This window comes from Alternaria arborescens (genome assembly GCF_004154835.1).
Source record: "Alternaria arborescens strain FERA 675 chromosome Unknown contig_11, whole genome shotgun sequence".
In the NCBI taxonomy this organism is placed as follows: Eukaryota; Fungi; Ascomycota; class Dothideomycetes; order Pleosporales; family Pleosporaceae; genus Alternaria; species Alternaria arborescens.
Window position 1 is genome coordinate 742461 of NW_021167866.1, and position 19227 is coordinate 761687.

Here is a 19227-nt window from a genome sequence, read left to right on the forward strand (position 1 = left end):
AGTCTGTTGGCCTGGTCGAAACTTTTGTGCGGTCCGAATCTCCTTACCATTGCCGAATGTCCGGACCCAGAATACATACGCGCGTCTTTGATAGGAATGGATGCCCGATTTGCCGAACAAAAGCAAGCTTGGGGTGGTAAATCAGGCCAGCATTGCAACCCTGCGGCCAGTAGAGTACGAATTGACTGGCATGTGTCACGACGTGTGCCGTTGGTCGTTGCAAGCCCAGGTGGCTGACTGGAATGCCAAGCTGTGGCGTAGCCGAGTATCGCGACGCAGTGATGGCAGAAGAAATGAACTGCGTAAGCCCGTAAGCCCGTAGAACGTGGACTAGCCTTGTTCTCCTTCCCGGCAATCAGGCGCATCCTATCAATGCCGAAACAAGCATCTTGTTTCTGAAACATAAGCGCGCAATCGCTAGTACCGCGTTATCCTGGAACAATGTCGGCGTTCCTTGGAATTTGTTGTGTTCAAGTGGTGAGATGTCAGCTCGGCCGACGGACCAAGCCAACCAACGTGACGATATGATGCGCTGGCAAGTATATTCTAGCAAGGGTTGCAGTTATCCACACCCAATATATGTATTGAAGTGTGGAGGGGCATTGTTTATCAAAATCTCCCTTGGGACTGCTCACGCGACGCGGGGCAATGGATAGCGGGGCGGAGCGGAAGCATACAGGTGGAGAACAAACACATGTCCAACGTGCATGCATACCAAGACTCGAGAGCATGTCGTACATGTGAACTCTGTTGGAAGCGGTGTAGTGCTTTTGCAGGTGTGGGCGAGACGTCCTTGTCGATTGGATTCTCCATGTTTGGTACAGGGGTCTGTTAAACTCCGGCTGCGATAGGAGGCTGGGCACGCAGCGTTCCGCGGCTTCGACACCCCTTTCGCGTAGCGTCATCGCCGCACCTGGCAGCGCGACAAGCCAGCAATCTTTCACAATGGACCATACGACTATTTGCCGCAACACGACCCGTAGTTCACAGTGCCCACTTGAGGCATTACTTCACTCTCTTCTCTCTTAACCATGCACCACTACGACGGAGCTTTTCTGCGACGCGCTACCGGCTCGGTCCGTTGACGTCCTGTCTACTTGGGCGCGATCGATTAGACTCGATCTTTCAGCTCTTCCTTCGCACTACCTCTCCGCTGATCTTTCCTATCCACCAGACTAGGACCCTTCACTGAGCGACTACACCTTCCTTCGGTTTCGCCTTGACGGCCGCGAGCGGCAATCATGTTCGGTCCCTGGCTAGTCATGTTCGCATGGCTGAAGAAGCGCACGCCATCCAGTCTGAAGGCTCTCATACCACACGCCAACTTCATTACACTCCACTGTATGTTCAAAGAAACGGAACATTCGCTGGACTTGGACTAATTTGTCTGTAGATGCATATATTATCTCGTGGGCGCTGATTGGGTCTGTCATCATGTATGGTGGTGGTCGCATACCGTACATCGATGCGCTCTTCTTCGCCAGTGGCGCAGCAACACAAAGTGGTCTGAATACGTACGTTTAATCCAAAACTCTTGCGGGATATCGACTGACCATGAGCGCAGAATTGATATCAATTTATTGGACTTGTATCAACAGGTACGTGCTGTTCCAAGAGTAATGAACCATCGTTGTGCTAACTTGTTCAGATAACCATTTACATCATCACCAGCTTATGTACGCCCATCTTCATCCATAGCTCCGTCGTCGTCGTGCGCCTTTATTGGTTCGAAAAGCGCTTCCAGAATATCGTACTCGAGAGGGGAAACAAGAGCGGTCGGACCCGCACGCTTTCTAAGAGGAAGAGTGAAATGAAGGCTGTGACAGATCGGAATGCTGGACAGGAAGAGCAAGCGGTTGGTGCGCGCGAGATCCGGGTCATGCGTGGCTCGAGCGGCCATGCACACGGTGGAACAATCGCAAACGAATTCGCCTTCAGTGACGGACTGGACTGGACAGGCAATGGCATAAATCCTCGGAGATCCAGTTCCAGCGAGGATGAGATGCCTCCGTTTCGACCCATGACTCCCGTACAAAACGCTCCTACCGGTATTGTCTGGGCGGACAACCTTAGCACGCCCACCGAAAAGAAGCCTAGGGAGTCGCTTGAAGAATCTCCTGGTGGCCGCCTTCCGCAATCTAACAAAGAGAGAAGCATTGCTTTTGTAGAAGCACAGCGTAACCCGACAGCGAGGAACAAGCTGCGCATTCCGGGCCCACGCGATTTTGACCAGGGTCTCATCCCAGAGGCGATCAAAGGAGAGGAGCTGGATAGAGTTGCGAGTAGGCTGTCACATGAGTCCCATCCAAAACGCGAGCGCTCGAACTCTGTTCCTCACGCTTTGAATGGCGACGATCGGCCACTGAGAAACCACATCACCATCGACGTACCGGACCGACAGGCACGTCCTACTGGGCACTCCGTTTATGACAGAACCAGAACGAACGAAGGCGATGCAACTGTTCCTGCGCCAGGAATGCATATGCGTAGCAGGTCGCGGTCAAGGACCTTGACCAGTTTCCTTACTAGGAATAAGGACGAAGAGGAAGAAGACCCGATGCCATACCTCAGCTGGACCCCAACTCTCGGACGTAACTCAAATTTCGTGGATCTAACCGAAGAGCAAAGAGAAGAACTAGGCGGTATCGAATACCGTGCTCTAAAACTCCTCGCCATGATTCTCATTATCTTCTATCTGGGCTGGCACACTATCGGTGTTATTTGTTTGGCACCCTGGATCAATCATGATACTCATTACAGCAACGTAGTGAGAGAAGTTGGCGTGGATCCGACCTGGTGGGGTTTCTTCACTTCAGCTTCCTTGTTTAACGACCTAGGTTTCACACTCACTCCAGACTCGATGGTCTCTTTCCAGCTAGCTATATGGCCTCTCGTACTGGGTACCTTCCTTATTATCATCGGCAATACTGGTTTTCCCTGTATGCTTCGCTTCACCATCTGGATGTACTCCAAGATGGTACCCAAGAGCAGCGCCATTTGGGAAGAGCTTCGCTTTTTGCTAGATCACCCACGTCGATGCTTCACTTTACTTTTCCCAAGTAAGGCAAACTGGTGGCTGTTCTGGATCCTTGTTATTCTCAACGGTGTAGATCTGATCTTCTTCATCATCCTCGACGTAAGTACGATGTTATTCAGGCCAAATTACTTCTGACTAACGCTCTGCAGCTCAACGATCCGACTGTCACTTCCCTGTCAGGTGGTCATCGCTTTCTTGCCGGTCTTTTCCAAGCTGCCTCAACTCGTACTGCAGGTTTCGCTGTAGTCAACATTGCTGATCTGCACCCCGCAGTACAAGTCAGCTACCTCATCATGATGTACATATCTATTTTCCCTATCGCTATGTCCATCCGCCAATCCAACGTGTACGAAGAGAAGTCCCTGGGTGTTTGGGCCTCAGAAGACGAAGACGAAGAGCAATCGAGCTACCTCTCGCACCATTTGCGCCGCCAACTCTCATTCGACTTGTGGTTCGTCTTCTTGGGGTTCTTCCTCATCGCCATCATTGAAGGCCCGCGGCTCGAGAACACAAACGAGTACGCGTTCAGTCTCTTCTCCGTCCTGTTCGAAATCGTCTCAGCATATGGTACTGTAGGATTGAGTCAAGGCTTCCCTGGTTACAACACCTCCTTCTCAGGCCAGTTCAAGACACTGAGCAAACTCATCATCATTGCCATGCAGATCCGTGGTCGCCACCGTGGACTCCCGTACGCACTGGATCGTGCTATCTTGCTTCCGTCGGAAACTTTACATCAGAAGGAGAACGAAGATGCAACGAGACGCGCACGACGTAGCAGTAATGCTATGGATATGGGAATCAGTATGAGTATGGATGGTATTACCCGAACAGGTACCGGGCTTAGTCGCAAGAGTACCGCAAGTGGCGAGAGACCCCCACAAAGTAAACCCAAACAGCTGAAACGCATTATCAGTGGCGCTTTTAGTGCAGGCCCAACGGGCCAATTCAGAGAGAAGAGGGCATGATATGTTCTCCCTTTGTGCGACATTCTGAGCATTTGAGGCGTTTTAGAGTAAGGTGCAGAATGGTGTTCATCGGTTTTGTATATATTTTTTGTTTGTGCTTTTGGGCGCTCCGACGAGCTTTAGATCTGATAGCGTTTACGCGTGCGATGCCTTTCCATACGATGTTATTATCGTTGCTAGTACATACTGCTAAGATGAAGTATACTTATATTACATATTTCTGTTGTCGATTGATACTATGCTACGACGTAGAAGCTGATCCGTTCAGCCCCATGTCCAACCCTCAGATATCTATCCTTTAATCGCACCTTTCACCCAAATTTTACTGTGCATCATATGCTTCTTGGTACAAGATGGTTGAGGAGTATCGTTCTTATCTGGAGTAGAAGGTTCGGGTTCTCACGTCAAGGTCACTGTAGAGTCTTGCACCTGAGCAATCTCGCAGACGTCAACAGACTTGAAAGTCAACAGAGATCGCAAAGATGTGGCATCAATGTTGCTGCACGGTGGTCTCGTGTTCCCTGGAGTGGCACCAAAAAAAAACAAGAGTAGAAGTATTATGCTGGGTTGGGACTTGGGCCAAGCCTCTGGTGAAGGACACAGCAAAAGTAAAGTAGTAGCTGAGACATCATGAAGGCGGGCATGTTGTTCTCTATGCTCAGTAAATTGGGAGATTTGCCAACGGTCATAGGCTCAATGTTTTTTCGATTGACTTGAAGAATTTGAAGAGAACACGGGTGTATCATATGTACATATCGAGATTCAGTCAGATCAGTCTGCTGCAATCGCTAGCTCGGGGCTTACATTCGGATCAATCATGACCTGATATCACGTTCAAATAGTCTTCATGTCGCGTGACATATGCTTAATCTCAATTCGCCTTGGAAACTACACAAGAGCGCTTTCCAATCATGATTCTGAGATTCTTCTCGAGGTTTGCTCAGTAAATGTCTGAGATAACTCAGCGAGCCCTGGTTTTCCTTTCCAACGCCGCCTTGATCTACACTCAATGATGCAGTTCTGGCCCCACAAGGTAACGAGCTACCTGAAGGTGCTGAAAGAAGAGCTCAACAGGTCAAAGTACGATGTTGTCGCACGTCTTACATTGGGCGCTTGTCATAGACCATATGTGATGCTCATAAGCTAAACGTAGTGGTCGTGTGTTATGAAAAGCTTTGTTCCATCATATCACCAGTAGAGTTACGAATGAAAGGTTCCAGAGCTTGTTAGACCGTGGACTGACTCGTCAGAGCGTGCATCGGTACGTACACAATCTTAGAAAGTTCTGTGAAGTCCCATAAGCTTGCGCATTATCCAGGCGGGTTGCTCGGGAAGTCAGGGAATTGAGACCTGAAATGAGCAAAATATGCAATATGATAGTTCAGCCAAGTGTGTTGTTGAAGAGAAGGGAGCCCTGGAGTATCGCTGAGAGACTTCCAATGACAACTGGTTGCGGTAAGCAGCTGCTCTGCGCTAAAATGGACAGATACTAGTGCCATACGTCACCTTCGAATGCAAACTTTCCCCAACCACCCATTGTTTCACATTAGCCCTGAATCAGCGGGAATCAAACATTCTTCAGAATTACAACGAGATTTGAACAACCCTTCCATGCACATGGTCGCTACGAGGTCGCTTTCCGCGCGTCAACGCGTGGATAAATGTCTACAACAGAGGATGGCCTATCTTAGCCCCAGAGCCTCCCTCCTCCCTTGACTTCCCAGGTCTAGATACGGTGCCTCGCCCAGGCTAGCTACTCGATCGCCTGCCCTGGCTTCATCATAGTCATATGTCGCACAATGCCACGTACTACGGTTATCCCAAATAGCCAAGTCATTCGGCCGCCATTTAAACCGCACCTGCGCATCGTGGTTTTGCGTTACAAGGTTGAACAGATACGGCAGAATGAGGTCGGATTCGTCCTTCGTGATGCCATTGATACGTTTGGTAAATCCTTTGTTCACGTATACTGATTTCCAACCCGTCACAGCTGTGGCGCAGATTAGCGTTTGCAAAGCAGGAGAAGAATCAACAAGCTTACGATTTGTTCTTATGACTGGATGTGTGGCTGTGAGTGCGTCCCCCTGGTTCAATGGATTACCACGGACACCCTTCCTCAATGGATTTCCTAGCCGCTCTGCTTCTTCTAGGAAAAACTTCGCATCGTGCGTCGCAGTCAGGCCCTCCAGGAATGACCGCATGGCGGGAGAGAGGCGGTCGTAAATTTCGTAGGCGGACGCCCACAGCGTGTCACCACCTGTTGCTGGTAGGGTATGAATTTTCAACATCGCATAGTCTGACGGTACTGGTTCAAAAGTAATGTCACTATGCCAGCCCGCAGATGCGAAACGACTGACATCCGAGAGTTGGTGAGTGAGACCGCCACCTTTCTTCTGCTTTTCGCTGCTTATGACAGAGATCTGATCTCCCAGTTCGGAGCCTTCTTCGGTAAGGGGGTGCACATGGAGTCCAGATGATGAGGGCTAACAATCTGTCAGCGTTGTGAAAATGAGTTCGTGTTGGTAATCGAGTAGACATACACAACCTGATAGCTCAGTTATGCGCAACATCAGGTCTTTCATCTGAGTTGGTGTGACATCTTGGTTCCTCAGAAAGACGACGCCGCGTTGTGATACTTGAATTTTTATCAGCCACCGACTTGGTCAAGTTAGAGATGGAAACCGTACCCGTGATAGCCAAATCTTTGATCATAGCATCACCCCATCGAAGCAGATCGGTCACCTGGAGACCTTCGAATTCTCTTCCGATGACTGGGGTTAAGTCTTGGTGTTGGAAGCTATCCAGCGACCCGGAATAAATCAAGGGCTCCAGAAGCCTCGACCTGGCACTGGCGTGTCCGCCAATGATGTTGGCGTCCCCGTCTTCATGGACATCTTCGATACGATTGCGCTTGATTGAAGGCATCTTAGGAGCGATGTGGCTTAAAAGTAGTTTTAGCTTTCGACTTAGCCTTAGAGTTGCAAAGCACTTCGACAGCCTGAAAGCTAACAATCTTACATACCTGGAAATCCCGAACGTCTAATATCTACCAGAGACCAGGGTGGCACATCTTCGGCATGTGTGGTAAAGCACGTCATCGGACTAGCTGTATGTTCCGGGATTAGGCACGCCGAGCCTAGCCTACACCATTCCGTGAACGCTAAGCCGGGGGTCAAGAGGGGAAAACCAATAGCAGATGCATTAGTATGCACAACACCGCGCTTTCCCCTCCTTCGTCGGCGCATTTACTGCCTCGGTAGGATGGCGACGATGGCGACGAGATGAGCCGCAATTGCGACATGCAATCTCTAAGATGATATATAGAGGAGTAAAAGCATGTCAGGGGACATGTAGCGTGCCGATCATTAGATCTTTATAACAGCCTCCATTCGTAGGACTCGTGTTGAAGCCGACGACTGCAGCTCTTCAACATGGGCAACGACATCGAAGCAGCCCCGCATACGACACGGATCAGCGAAGATGCCAACTCGCTGAAATCATCGGCCCATGTGGGTAGAGAGGAGCTTGCAGACATCGTTCCCCCACACGACAGCTACGAAGGCCGGCATCGCTTCGACCCCCATGCGAGCTGGAGCGTTGAGGAAGAACGTCGTGTTGTACGGAAGACAGATCTACGACTGCTCACATGGCTCTGCCTGATGATGTTCGGGCTGCAAGAAAGTTGATACAAGCTACTTGACGATTACGAATACTGACTGCTACAGCTCGATCGCGGAAATCTATCGAATGCGCTTGCGGATAATCTTCTGAACGATCTTGGTCTGACTTCGGATGATTACAACAATGGCACGACCATACAACTGGTTTGCTTCCTTGCTGCCGAGTTTCCGGTCCAGTTGTGAGTGATATCAGAATCATTTTGCAGTCACTGTCTAACCACACTTCTGTCTAGTCTCACCAAGCGATATGGCTTCAAGTACATCCTTCCAACTATGATGTTAGCCTGGGGAACTGCATCTTGGGGTCAGGCATGGATGCATGACCGGACTTCATTCTATCTGGGTCGCGCAGCCATCGGACTCTGTGAGGGTGGTTTCATCCCTGGTGTTATCTTGTTTGCGACCTACTTCTACAAGTCCAAGGAGCTTTCCATACGTCTTGCAGCCTTCTGGTCGACACTCAACATCGCTCGTGTTATTTCCGCATTGCTCGCAGCCGGGATTCTGGAAATGCGCGGTGTCGGTGGGAAGCCCGGCTGGTTTTGGCTCTTCCTCCTTGAAGGTCTCTTAACGGTTGTCATTGCCATATTATCGTTTTTGTACCTACCCGCAGCGCCGACATCAACAACGAACGTACTTTGGCGTAAGGGCTGGTACACCGAGCGGGAAGAGATTAGTAAGTTTCCAGCTACGAACTGTATATATGAGACATTCACTTACTTCGTACGCTCGAATTCAGTCATGGTAAACCGCATCCTTCGAGACGATCCAGCAAAAGGCCTTACGGCTCTCAAAGAGCCTGCCACATTTAAGGACATCCGTGCGGCATGGTCTGACTCCTCCATGTGGGGTCTATACTTCATCGGCCTCGTTGCTTACATTCCTGCCTCCCCAGTGCAAGGCTACCTTACGCTTACACTAAAACGTCTCGGCTTCAGCACATTTAACAGTAACATGTTGACTATCCCATCCGCTGCGCTTCAAGTCGTTACCATGCTAGCCCTAGCATACTCGAGCGATTACTTTAACGAACGTACGTTCCATTGCATTTTTGGCGAGTTCTGGATCATGCCACTCCTTATCGCCCTTCTGACGCTACCCGACGGAGGCCGCGAATGGGGCCGCTTCTCTCTAATTACGTTGATCTCCGGTTACCCATATTTCCATCCTTTGGTCTCGTCCTGGATCTCGGAAAATACATTCGACGTCAAGAAGCGTGCGATTACGGCCGCAACGTACAACGTTATTGTGCAAATTGGATCTTTGATCAGTTCACAAATCTACCGTAAATACGATGGTCCGTACTACAAACAAGGCAACTCAGTGCTAGTGGCGATCTGCGCATTGAGTGTTATCACCTTCCTCGTTCAGCGATGGGCCCTGGTACGACTGAACAAGAAGAAGCAAGAGAAGTGGGAGCAAATGACTTCGGAAGAGAAGGCTGTCTACCAAGCAGACATTGCCGCGCGTGAGAAGGACGGCAACAAGCGGCTGGACTTCAGGTTCACGCTCTAGTCTGGTCTCGGAAAGATAGCCGATGGCATTAGGCAGTTAGTCAAGATCAATGTGCATGGTAACATACTGGACGGGCTGTGGTTGCAACATCACATGCTTTCGCCAATCGCTCCACCCACCGAAATTTCAGCCGCACCGAACTATCGGCAATCCATAACTGAGATTATTCCGAGGTCTAATCGCAACTCTCGACGCGCGTGTTCTGACATTCAATGGACGTTACTATTGCGTGAAAGCCTTTGGTGAGTGTCTTCTGAGTGCTTGCATATCTTGTTACTGTTTGTATTTGTTTTTCGTATGTTTTTTTTGAAGTTTACTAGGCCGCAAGTCAGCCAGAGGGTGAGTATGCGTCCTCGCGTCGGCTACAGAGACCCGTCTTGTTCAATGAAGACGTCTCTAGTCGGACCCACTTTCTCTCCAACGCCCCACTATTACCCAGAGCTGCCCTATGTCGTGATTGCGGGGATCAATGACGACCTCGGGACTCTCCACGTTCTCGCGAGTCATTCCGGAACCGCGAATACCAAGGCCTCAACAGCACGTACTCGATGCGACTGCCTAAAAGAGGATTTTTCGTCCGATGCGGGAGAACACATCGCCGGCATCGCTCTGCATGGAGAAATTGCTGCTTTGGGTGTAGCCGACAGAATTTTGGAGAGCCTTAGCAGAGCGTGTGACTGTAATGGTGGCTCTGTTTGAGACGCACACTTACCTCGATATACATTGAAATCGAGCTTTTGAAACGTTTCACGAGATTATCCAAATACACACATAATGGCTTGGGAGGAACCTCGTAAAACTGGTATGCAGTACCGCCGCCTGGGCAACTCAGGCTTGCATGTATCTGCACTCGGTTTGGGCGGTTGGCTCACGTATGTTCAACTCCCCGTTCATCTACATACACATACTGATCACACAAAATGCAGCTTCGGAGGCCATGTCGAGAATGGTGATTTTTGTCTTCACGCTTGTCAGCCACGCAACTAATCATAACCATAGAACTCACATTTTCCATCATGAAGACAGCATATGACAACGGTATCACATTTTTTGATACTGCCGAGTCATACGCTGGTGGCCAGTCCGAGATCATTATGGGCCAGGCTATCAAGAAGTTCGCATGGAATCGCAACGACATCGTGATATCCACGAAACTCAACTGGGGCGGCGCAAATGGCGAGGTGCTTGTCAACAACCATGGTCTCTCACGCAAACACATCATCGAAGGACTCCGTGCATCGCTCAAGCGCATGGATTTGGAGTATGTCGATATAGTGTATGCGCATCGTCCTGATCGTCTTACACCCATGGAAGAAACAGTCCGCGCATTCAACCATGTCATTGAGCAAAAAGGGTGGGCGCTGTACTGGGGCACGTCTGAATGGTCCGCAGATGAGATCGCCGAGGCATGCGGAATTGCGAAGCAGTTGGGTCTCATTGCACCGATAGTGGAGCAACCGCAGTATAATCTGCTCGAAAGGAAGAAGGTTGAGGGTGAATTCCAGCGCCTTTATGCACGATTTGGACTTGGCTTGACTACATTCTCGCCATTGAAGTTTGGGCTGCTGAGTGGGAAGTACAACGATAGTCCAGATGCACCGCCAGCAGGTTCAAGATTCGCCGAAGGAAAAGATGGCTTCGTGAGTGGAATGCGTGATCGATATGGAAACGATGAATGGAGTGGCATGATCAACAGCGCAAGAAAATTGAAGGGAGGTCAAATGCTCCTAAATTCTGGACGCTGTTTCGCTAACACAAGAACAGCCAATTGCGGATAAGTTGGGCATTAATCAATCGCAGCTGGCGCTTGCGTGGTGCTTGAAGAACCCGCATGTTTCAGCAGTGATTACTGGGGCTTCGAGACCGGAGCAGGTGGTGGACAACTGTGCAGCTCTGAAAGTTTTGGACAAGCTTACGCCAGACGTCATGACAGAGATCGATGGTATTGTAGGAGGTATCCAGCTAGACCCTGCACGACAGGATTAGCTTGGTTATACTTACTCTTGATCAACAAAGACTCAGTTCACCATCTAAATGTCAGTGCACCTGTCTGACTGCATCTGTATTGTCCTGCAAACGCCCAAAATGCTTTCATGGCTACATGCTGTGCAAAATCTAATTCAAAGTCGCATAAAGCGCTAAGGCTTCTTGCCCTGGTCTTTCTTGGCTTCGTTCACTTGGGGCAATATCTCATGAACCTTCATGTCTAGCCCGACCCAGAATTTCCGACCTCGCCATTCTACAGTAACGCCGCCCCAGAACGCAATGACCCATACAGGTAATGCAAAGAACTCGCGACCAAGCCAAGCATAGAGAAAGTCGATGAAGTTTCTTCTTGCACCATCAAGTAGACTTGGCTCACTTGGAGTCTTATTGCCAAGAAGAGGTTCAAGAACTTCGGTGCGGTGGTATGCAGAGGCCGATCGCTGAGGCAAGATAAAATCAGGAGTATCGGCATCGATTTCGACAGTCTTGGCGCAGTGAAGCAACAGATATTGAACGTAGTCCACTAGACACCAAGCAGACAGATGTAGGAGCCAGATGAGGAAGAAGGAGGTCCAGGTCGGGCTGATGCCGATGTTGTGGAACACGGGTAGCGTCGTCAGAGCGTATGCGCCATAAAGCCCACACAGAAGACTCTCCGTTCCTGGCTCCACGAACGTTGCTAATGTAACCGTGAACTTCCGTACTCGTAGCCATCGAATACGACGCTGTAAGTAGGCCATCACAGACGTATGACTGATTGGCTGGTAGCAGAAGTCACCAAAAAGCATAGCGTGCTTGCCCCAGGTCTCTTTCTTGGTCCCTGGTTCTGGTTGGTAACCTCGTTTCTCGAAAGCTTGGGGTTCTTTCCACAGCACATCGCCAATGAGGTGATCTTCGCAGATATTGTCGGAGAAGAAATCGATACCGGGAGTGCGTTCTGGGTTTGATGAGGTAACATAGTTGAGTTGGGAGCGACGGAACATGGTACTCTTGCCCATAATACAGGGTGCTACAGCGACAGTGTTGATGGCTTGGTAGAATTTGGCGTGGGCAGAAGACATGAAAGCTTCGTCCAGACGTCCGCCACCACGCTGCAGCAGCTTCCTAATAGTACTTCCTGAGTAGTTGCGAGGATCAGAAGATGTGCTTGCCGCGATATTGGTCGACTGTGCTGCAGCTTCTGGTTTCCCTCCGAGCAACTCCTTCCTGTCCTGTAGCGAAAGACCTTGCGAATCGAGGTCTACCGTAAGAGGTGTCTGGTGCACGAACTTGTACTTTCTCTTGCTGTTGCCATGTTTGTCCTGTCCAAAGCCACATAGTAGGTCCACTAGTCGACCGCAAACGCCCTTGCCGACCCAGACGTTACAGTCAAGCACCCACACGATGTCACCCTCGGCCTCCCTATAGGCACGACTCATGTTCCTGATCTTCGGATTGGGTCCCAGCGCGTTATTATCCTTCAATAGCAGCGGATCCTCTTCTTCGACCAAGATTTGCACATGAGCGTCTGGGAAGTCATTACATAGGCGTTCGAGAATCGGAAAGGCGGGATCGGATCGCTCAGGAACGCAGAACACGGTGTTCAGTTTGTCTTTGGGGTACGTCTGGCGGAGGGTGGCTGCGAGGCATTCGTACAATCGTGGATCGAGGCCTTTGACTGGCCGTATAACAGTGACTCGAGGAACTTCATCGCCTTTCAATGTCGTAACGCACGTTGCCTGCTGAGGTCTCCTCCAGTAATACCGGAAAAGCTGAACGAAGCCAATAGCACAAACATTCCAGACTACCACCCACCAAATCAGGCAGCCGGTCGCAATGATGGTACGCAACATGGAGACATCTTCTCCTGTCGCAAGGTCGGGCGCGCCAAGCATGCGCAAAAGTGTCGTAGAGTCAGAGTGAGGGTGGGATGTTGACGAATCTCACGGCACGGAGGTTGCGGAGTTTCGAACCAGAAAGTGACGACCTGCCAAGACAAACTCCACGCGACAGCCCCTTTTGGAACCACGTCTCAGGACAAGTTCTACGACAGATAGAGGTCAAGAAGCAGGCTTGCTGTATGTTGTATTCCAGTGTCTGTTGGTCATGCGATTGTTTGCACTGCCGAGCGGTCCGGCTTCTCCGCCAGGGACATTGCTTGTAGCGATCAAGCACCTAGGTGTCTCCACACCGACATTAATACACGCTCGCTAGTGACCTCACGTCCGACAGCACTCTAACGTCTAAACTGTTCATATTGGTAAACCTGTGCTACAGAAAGTATGGCGAATGGGTCGCTCATACCAGGGCAATATCAAGCTAGATGTGGCAGCGGTTGCATGAGTCTAGTGAGGATGCAGATGGCGAGTGGGACGATGAATCGTAGAATCTAATCGCATAACCATGGACCTCTTTCCGAAAGGCGCTCGTATCACTGAATAATTTATAGCTCATGGAAAGTAAACAAGGTGAGAGGGTGATACCAATACGTCCGTGTACATTTTCGTCAAGACCCAGATGTGAGCTAGCAAAAGTAGCTCGCCCAGCAACCTCGCCCGCCAAACCCGAAGTAAATGTATCCAAAACTCCTCATGTTCTCCGAACCCTGAATATTGTAGCAAGTCTTAATACTAAAGGTCTCACTGACTCTATGGTTTCAAACTTTCGGCTTCTTACGCACCAGTCCGGCTGTCAAGGTGTTCACTCCATTTGCAGCACTTGCATCAGTAATGGGTGTTGGCTCAGTTTTTGCCTTCTTCCTGACGGTGCCTTCTCCTAGAATTTGTGCGGGTTCAGCCAACTTTTCTGTCTTGGTTGCCGCCTCTGATGGGATATCGGGCTTCCTCTTCTTTCGTACACCCATGACCATTGTCGGTGTCACGCTGTTTGTTGCATCCGCAGACTTCACTGCAGCTACATATTCCTTAGTTCCTATCACTGTAAAGGCCCATTCATCCATGCCGCCAAGAACAGCGATTTCTTCTTTCCACTTCCTCGTACTCCGTGCTGCTGCCTTTCGGTTCGCAAACGTTTGCTGTAAGAGGACTTCATGTGCGCGGTCGTAGTTCTTAAGCGAGAAACAGATGGTCCCCCGTGAGGAAGCGGGCCACCTCCAGTATGGACTGTTCTCAGGAAGAGTTTTGGCAGAGCGTGAAGACATGTTTGGCGTGATCGGTAGATTCCGATAGGTAGTCTTGATCTTTGGTAGAACTAGTGGTATTGGTCCATACCTGGTTTTGGCCTCTTGTCTCCGTCGACTTGTCTTCCGCCGTTTTGGACTGGACACATTCTCTTGTGAATTGGTTTGCAAGAAGGACTTTGACGCTGACAGCTGTGACGGCATGTCCTCGTCTTCCTCGGGTATCGAAGGCTTGGGCGGTGTTATGACGACCCATATGAAACCTACTATCCTTCCTGATGAGCACTCTTGCCTGAAAGCCATAAACTCCCAGAATTGGTCGAGGGTCTTGACACTCTTCCATTGCCCATTACTTCTTGACGGTGTGCCTCCATCTGCTACCATATTATCTGTGCCACGGTCGGGAAGTTCCTCGTCTAGTTCATCAAGAAATCTAGCCTTAGGATCGTCTGGAAAGTGTGGTACCAGGCACCGTGGTGGTGCAGCAGGATATGGAGCGATCTGTAGGAGTGGGTGTGTAGTGGCCCAGCGTCGAGGGGTGTTGGGGACGGAGGGCGGAGGAATGTATCGCAGTGTATCGTACGATTCGAAGCCCGGTATCACTAGATATCCCTTTGCTGTGGACTCGGATTGTGTTGGTGTGCCGTTGGTCTTGGTGCCTTCACCCCCCATTAGCCGTTCAGCGAAGGGTTTCCCTTCTCCTTCAGCTCTGTACTCCCATATGATTGGATCGAGCACTCTGCACCACCATTTTACCAAGCCCCTATCGTCGAGAACATGCTTGTTCTTATTCTCAATGCTTGCTGGGAACAGGTATTGATCCTGTGCCCTGGCGAACAGAGACACAACAAGCTTCTTCCCTTCCCTCTGTCTTTCTCTTGCGAGCCAAGATACAAATGTGCCGCAAATAGCTTTCAAGGGCGATGCAGATTGGGCTCGCGGTAATTGCAGCTCAGATATGTAACCCGTCGAGTCGGCTTTGGAGACAAAGATGGTGGTGAGGTTTCTGGTGGTGTAGATTAAGACTTCGATGGCAAGTATCAGAAGCTCCTCGGGTAGTTCTGAGGCTGCGGCGTCTTTTGGCACTATCGATGCTGCCAACGTGTGCGACTCGCAATATGTGCGTTCGGACTTGCCATGGGGCGGCGCGGAGAAGAGAGCAGAGGACTTGGACGGCGGAGTTGAGTAGTGATAGAAGGTGATGGGCACGTTCTTGGGTAGTTGTTCGGCCAGTAACTCCCTCAGCGGCTTGGAGACACCAGGACTCGCCATGACGACTCAAACGGAGCGCAGCAAGGGGGAGAAGTCGCGTATCGGGGGCGCAAGATGGGGAGCGGTAGGCGCGACTGGGGCTAGCGTGGTTGTGGTAAGGCGCGATCCGCGTGCCGCAACTTTTCGATGATCCGAACTTCACCTCCGCCAGCAGCATCGTCTCCGCCCCCCGCCAATCACGCCTCTTGAACCTCACCCAGCCCTTGGAAGGATCGCAATGGCTTCCAAACGACCGCTCCGATCACTCGTCTCGACCGCTTCATCATCACTCCGCCCCTCGCAAACATCAAAAACATGCATCGTGCGGACCTCCGCATGCGCATTTTCGAGCACCACCCCATCGAGAGCCACCGAATATGATACAGAAGCTGCGGGCCGGCCGCGATGGCAGCAAACACCCCCGCGAATGGTAGCACCCCACAGGATACGACCGGCAGCCAAAGGGGGCATTCACAAAGTCAACGATGACCCGAAAAAGTTAGACGATGCGTACATACGCATGCTGGGCCCTGGAGGAGACAAGATGCTGGGGGACGACGTCAAGTGGTTAGCCGTTACACACAAGAGCTTCGACCACGGAAAGAGAGGATTCAATGACCGACTGGCATACTTGGGTATGTGTGCATATTCCTGAGGCGGGCAGGCGGGAGGCTAATAAAATGGGCAGGACGGAGGATTGTCCAACTACAAACATCACAAGCACTCATAAACTCGCCACAAGAACACCAATGGCCGAGAGATTCCAACGGTGTACCAGTCAACGACGAGTACGGCCGTAAACCATACCTGCACCCCGCCTTGGACGGGCTGCAGGGCTTGACCGACGAAGCAGAGAGTCTGGTGCTGAGCAAGTCACGGCTAGCACCGATAGCAGAGCGATACCGCCTGGATAAGGTCACTCGGTGGACACCCAAGAGGGTATGCTTGAATACAAACGGCACTCTGGTTTGCAGGCTAACCATTTTCAGGCGGACAACCTTCAAGGTTCTGGTTTCGAGACTGTCCTCATGACTTCCCTATACGCCATTGTCGGAGCGGTAGCACTAGAGCGTGGCGGCGAAGTAGCCAACAAGGTTGTGCAAGACAAGATACTCGCACCCCTTGGCTTCAGCTTCGCACCTGAATCATGACCTGGACGCAATCCCATCTTGTACAAAACCACTGCCACACTTTGTACCATATTGTAAACAAGCACTCGATATGGCCGACGTTCCGGTTCCCCCACACAATCGAAACGCGTCTTGTGAAACGTGCCGCAATTGACACCGTCCGCACTAGTTGCATGATCAGGTGCTGAGTGTATGTGTAACAATCAAGTTGAAAAGCACCACAATCTACACCTTGACAACTTCCCCAATTTAGCGGAACCAACTCATGGGACATCGGCTGAAAAACGATTGGGTTGTAACTCATCACAACCCGAGGTGCTGGCCTGAGTGAAACTTGCAGTGATGGATGATATACTAAAACTGCTTATTTGGGGCGTCAACTCACCACTAAACCCGATCGATCCTGACAAACTTTGCCTAGACATGAATGATACAAATAGCGTGAGCATTGAAAGATAACGCATGGTTTAAATGAGCAACATAATGTTAGCCTTGGGTATAATGAATGATAAACAACACATGAAGAAACAACCTCAAAGAATCCGCCTCAGAAAGTCAACCCAGGCTTGTTCTTCCTCCAGAACATGGCCTTCGCTGCATTCACACTCCGTGGCGGTGGATCAAACTTCGGCTGTGCCTCTTCGATGTCCATCTGCTCCATCTTTCTTTGAGAGTTTCGCTTCAATTCTCTCTTCAAGTTCCGCTCATCCTTCTTACGCATCCATGTTATCCAGATACAGTAGCTTGCACAAATTAGGCCAATGCCGCCTACAACACCACCGATGACAGCGCCAATAAGGCCTTGGCTTTGCCACGCGGACTGTTTGGGGCGTTGGTAGGCTACAGGGGTTGATTTAGGGCAGAAGGTTACTGGCATGACCATGTTGTTCTTTTGAATAGCTTCAGCAAGGAAGAAGTTGTTGGCCTCGTAGTCGGCCATCAGGTAGATCTGGCCTAGGAAAGCGGTGCCGAGATAGAATGGCGTTTCTGCCGACTCCTCGCGATCTTGTATAGGCGTGATGTTGGAAGCGTTCATGAGGACTTCTGGTGGGAGAGTGACAGTAAAACCATCTTCGAGCACAATCGAGAGTGAGCCGTTGAAAGCGTTCTTCAATCTCAACGAGTTGTCACCCCACTTGTTATCCTGTTCAGCACCTAGTTGCTTGATGAAGTTCTGGGTAATCTGGTAGGGTAGAGAAAATGGAAACTGTTCAGTCGTGATCTGGGCCTCGAAGTCCTCTGCCCGCGTCTTCATGTCAGTGAAGACTGTGTTGTCGAAGAGCGATACGTTTGCGTTGTCTTCCGTGTTGGTGATGACAATGTCTTTGATGCGGACGCTCATCGGATTCGGGTTGTTGATGTTCATTGAGTATTTGTGTGGTTCTCCCGTGAAACGACCAGAATCGTATCCACCAAAGACGTTGCTGCCGTTGACTACACCTCCAGCTCTTTCAAAACCCTGTCCGATATAGAGTGAGTATGTTTTACCGGCGATGATGTCCTGCGCAACGAGATCCCGTAGTACTGTTGAAGACGATCCCACACCAACTCTTCCAGGCGTGATTGACCCTGATTCTGCGACTTCGATGGTGGTGTTCTGTAGTAACGTCTGCGACGCGCCATCCGTCTCGAAGTAATGTGTATATAGTCGTACGGTCTCTCGACCGAAGAATCCCGTGAATTCTTTCTGGTCATTGTCTAAGGTTTGGAAACTGTCGTCTTTCTCGAAACTACACTATGTGTCAGCTGATAAGGTCGACTTTCATATCTCTAAACATGCATACCTATCCGAATCTCGATCGTTGAAGAAACCCCCTGTATGTGTATCGCAATCCTTGAGTGTTGTGTTTGTATCTTTGCAGTAGTTGTTTGACGCAAACGAGACGTGGTTTTGTTGTAATGACGGCCAAAGACTCTGGTTTTGTGCTGGCGTTCCTAGTCCGATGAAGGATCCATATTGGAAGACTGACGAATCGTGTACGGCTCGCTTGTGGATATCGACATATATCGGTTTCTTAGTGCAGTTTGAAGCGACTGTGGACTGAACGAACAGCACAGTTGCGGAAAGGCAAAGAACGAAAGACGCCATGACGAAAAACGCCTGAATCCAGCAAGCTGAAGGTCAAGTAGCAATGTACTGAATATTGCTTACAACACCGACAGGCGAGTATGAACGACGGCAATGACGAAACGTCTCAAACTGGAGTTGCGGAGAATCCAGCGGCGGTACGATATCTTTGTAGGCCTCCACCATCTGTATACCGATACACTAAGATGAGCATGCAGATGTTCAGCCAGTCAGACGACGGCTCAGCTATTCTTACATGCGGGAATATCCACCTTGCTTCTGTTGGTAGCGCATGGCTGCATCCCGAGGCGCTGTTTAGAGCCGCACGGGACTGGACCGCTGTAGAGAGCGCCTGCTGATGCTGTTGTGGAAGTACCACGGTCTAATGCTGGCGCTTCGGATAGAAAGGTACTTGGGGAACAAAGATGATCCCTTTCCGGGCGTAAGCTTCACCGTCGCAGAGGCCTTGATGATTGG

At 50.4% G+C, this 19227-nt stretch overlaps 8 protein-coding genes across 8 annotated transcripts; 4 read left to right on the top strand and 4 right to left on the bottom strand.

Moving 5' to 3' along the window:
• Positions 1–1241: 1241 nt before the first annotated feature.
• On the top strand, positions 1242–4002 carry AA0111_g5707 (High-affinity potassium transport protein; the record flags this gene model as incomplete). The annotated part of the gene is made up of 5 exons (XM_028651849.1): positions 1242–1341; positions 1394–1514; positions 1565–1598; positions 1649–3136; positions 3187–4002. 5 exons carry the CDS (start codon positions 1242–1244, stop codon positions 4000–4002), a joined length of 2559 nt encoding a protein of 852 aa, XP_028506911.1.
• A 1682-nt stretch (positions 4003–5684) lies between these two features.
• Positions 5685–6927, bottom strand: AA0111_g5708 (hypothetical protein; the record flags this gene model as incomplete). The annotated part of the gene is made up of 4 exons (XM_028651850.1): positions 5685–5992; positions 6044–6485; positions 6543–6637; positions 6690–6927. 4 exons carry the CDS (start codon positions 6925–6927, stop codon positions 5685–5687), a joined length of 1083 nt encoding a protein of 360 aa, XP_028506904.1.
• A 506-nt stretch (positions 6928–7433) lies between these two features.
• On the top strand, positions 7434–9197 carry AA0111_g5709 (putative transporter; the record flags this gene model as incomplete). The annotated part of the gene is made up of 4 exons (XM_028651851.1): positions 7434–7619; positions 7728–7861; positions 7916–8358; positions 8422–9197. 4 exons carry the CDS (start codon positions 7434–7436, stop codon positions 9195–9197), a joined length of 1539 nt encoding a protein of 512 aa, XP_028506905.1.
• Positions 9198–9971: 774 nt separating this feature from the next.
• AA0111_g5710 (putative voltage-gated potassium channel subunit beta) lies at positions 9972–11183 on the top strand (the record flags this gene model as incomplete). Its single annotated transcript, XM_028651853.1, has 4 exons — positions 9972–10069; positions 10124–10146; positions 10197–10837; positions 10962–11183. The coding sequence occupies 4 exons, from the start codon at positions 9972–9974 to the stop codon at positions 11181–11183; spliced, it is 984 nt and encodes a 327-aa protein (XP_028506721.1).
• Positions 11184–11335: 152 nt separating this feature from the next.
• AA0111_g5711 (Ceramide glucosyltransferase) lies at positions 11336–13057 on the bottom strand (the record flags this gene model as incomplete). The annotated part of the gene is made up of 1 exon (XM_028651854.1): positions 11336–13057. One exon carries the CDS (start codon positions 13055–13057, stop codon positions 11336–11338), a length of 1722 nt encoding a protein of 573 aa, XP_028506720.1.
• Positions 13058–13818: 761 nt separating this feature from the next.
• Positions 13819–15573, bottom strand: AA0111_g5712 (hypothetical protein; the record flags this gene model as incomplete). The annotated part of the gene is made up of 1 exon (XM_028651855.1): positions 13819–15573. One exon carries the CDS (start codon positions 15571–15573, stop codon positions 13819–13821), a length of 1755 nt encoding a protein of 584 aa, XP_028506723.1.
• A 217-nt stretch (positions 15574–15790) lies between these two features.
• AA0111_g5713 (hypothetical protein) lies at positions 15791–16703 on the top strand (the record flags this gene model as incomplete). Its single annotated transcript, XM_028651856.1, has 3 exons — positions 15791–16187; positions 16241–16491; positions 16542–16703. The coding sequence occupies 3 exons, from the start codon at positions 15791–15793 to the stop codon at positions 16701–16703; spliced, it is 810 nt and encodes a 269-aa protein (XP_028506722.1).
• Positions 16704–17229: 526 nt separating this feature from the next.
• Positions 17230–18771, bottom strand: AA0111_g5714 (hypothetical protein; the record flags this gene model as incomplete). The annotated part of the gene is made up of 2 exons (XM_028651857.1): positions 17230–18412; positions 18467–18771. 2 exons carry the CDS (start codon positions 18769–18771, stop codon positions 17230–17232), a joined length of 1488 nt encoding a protein of 495 aa, XP_028506725.1.
• Positions 18772–19227: the final 456 nt, after the last annotated feature.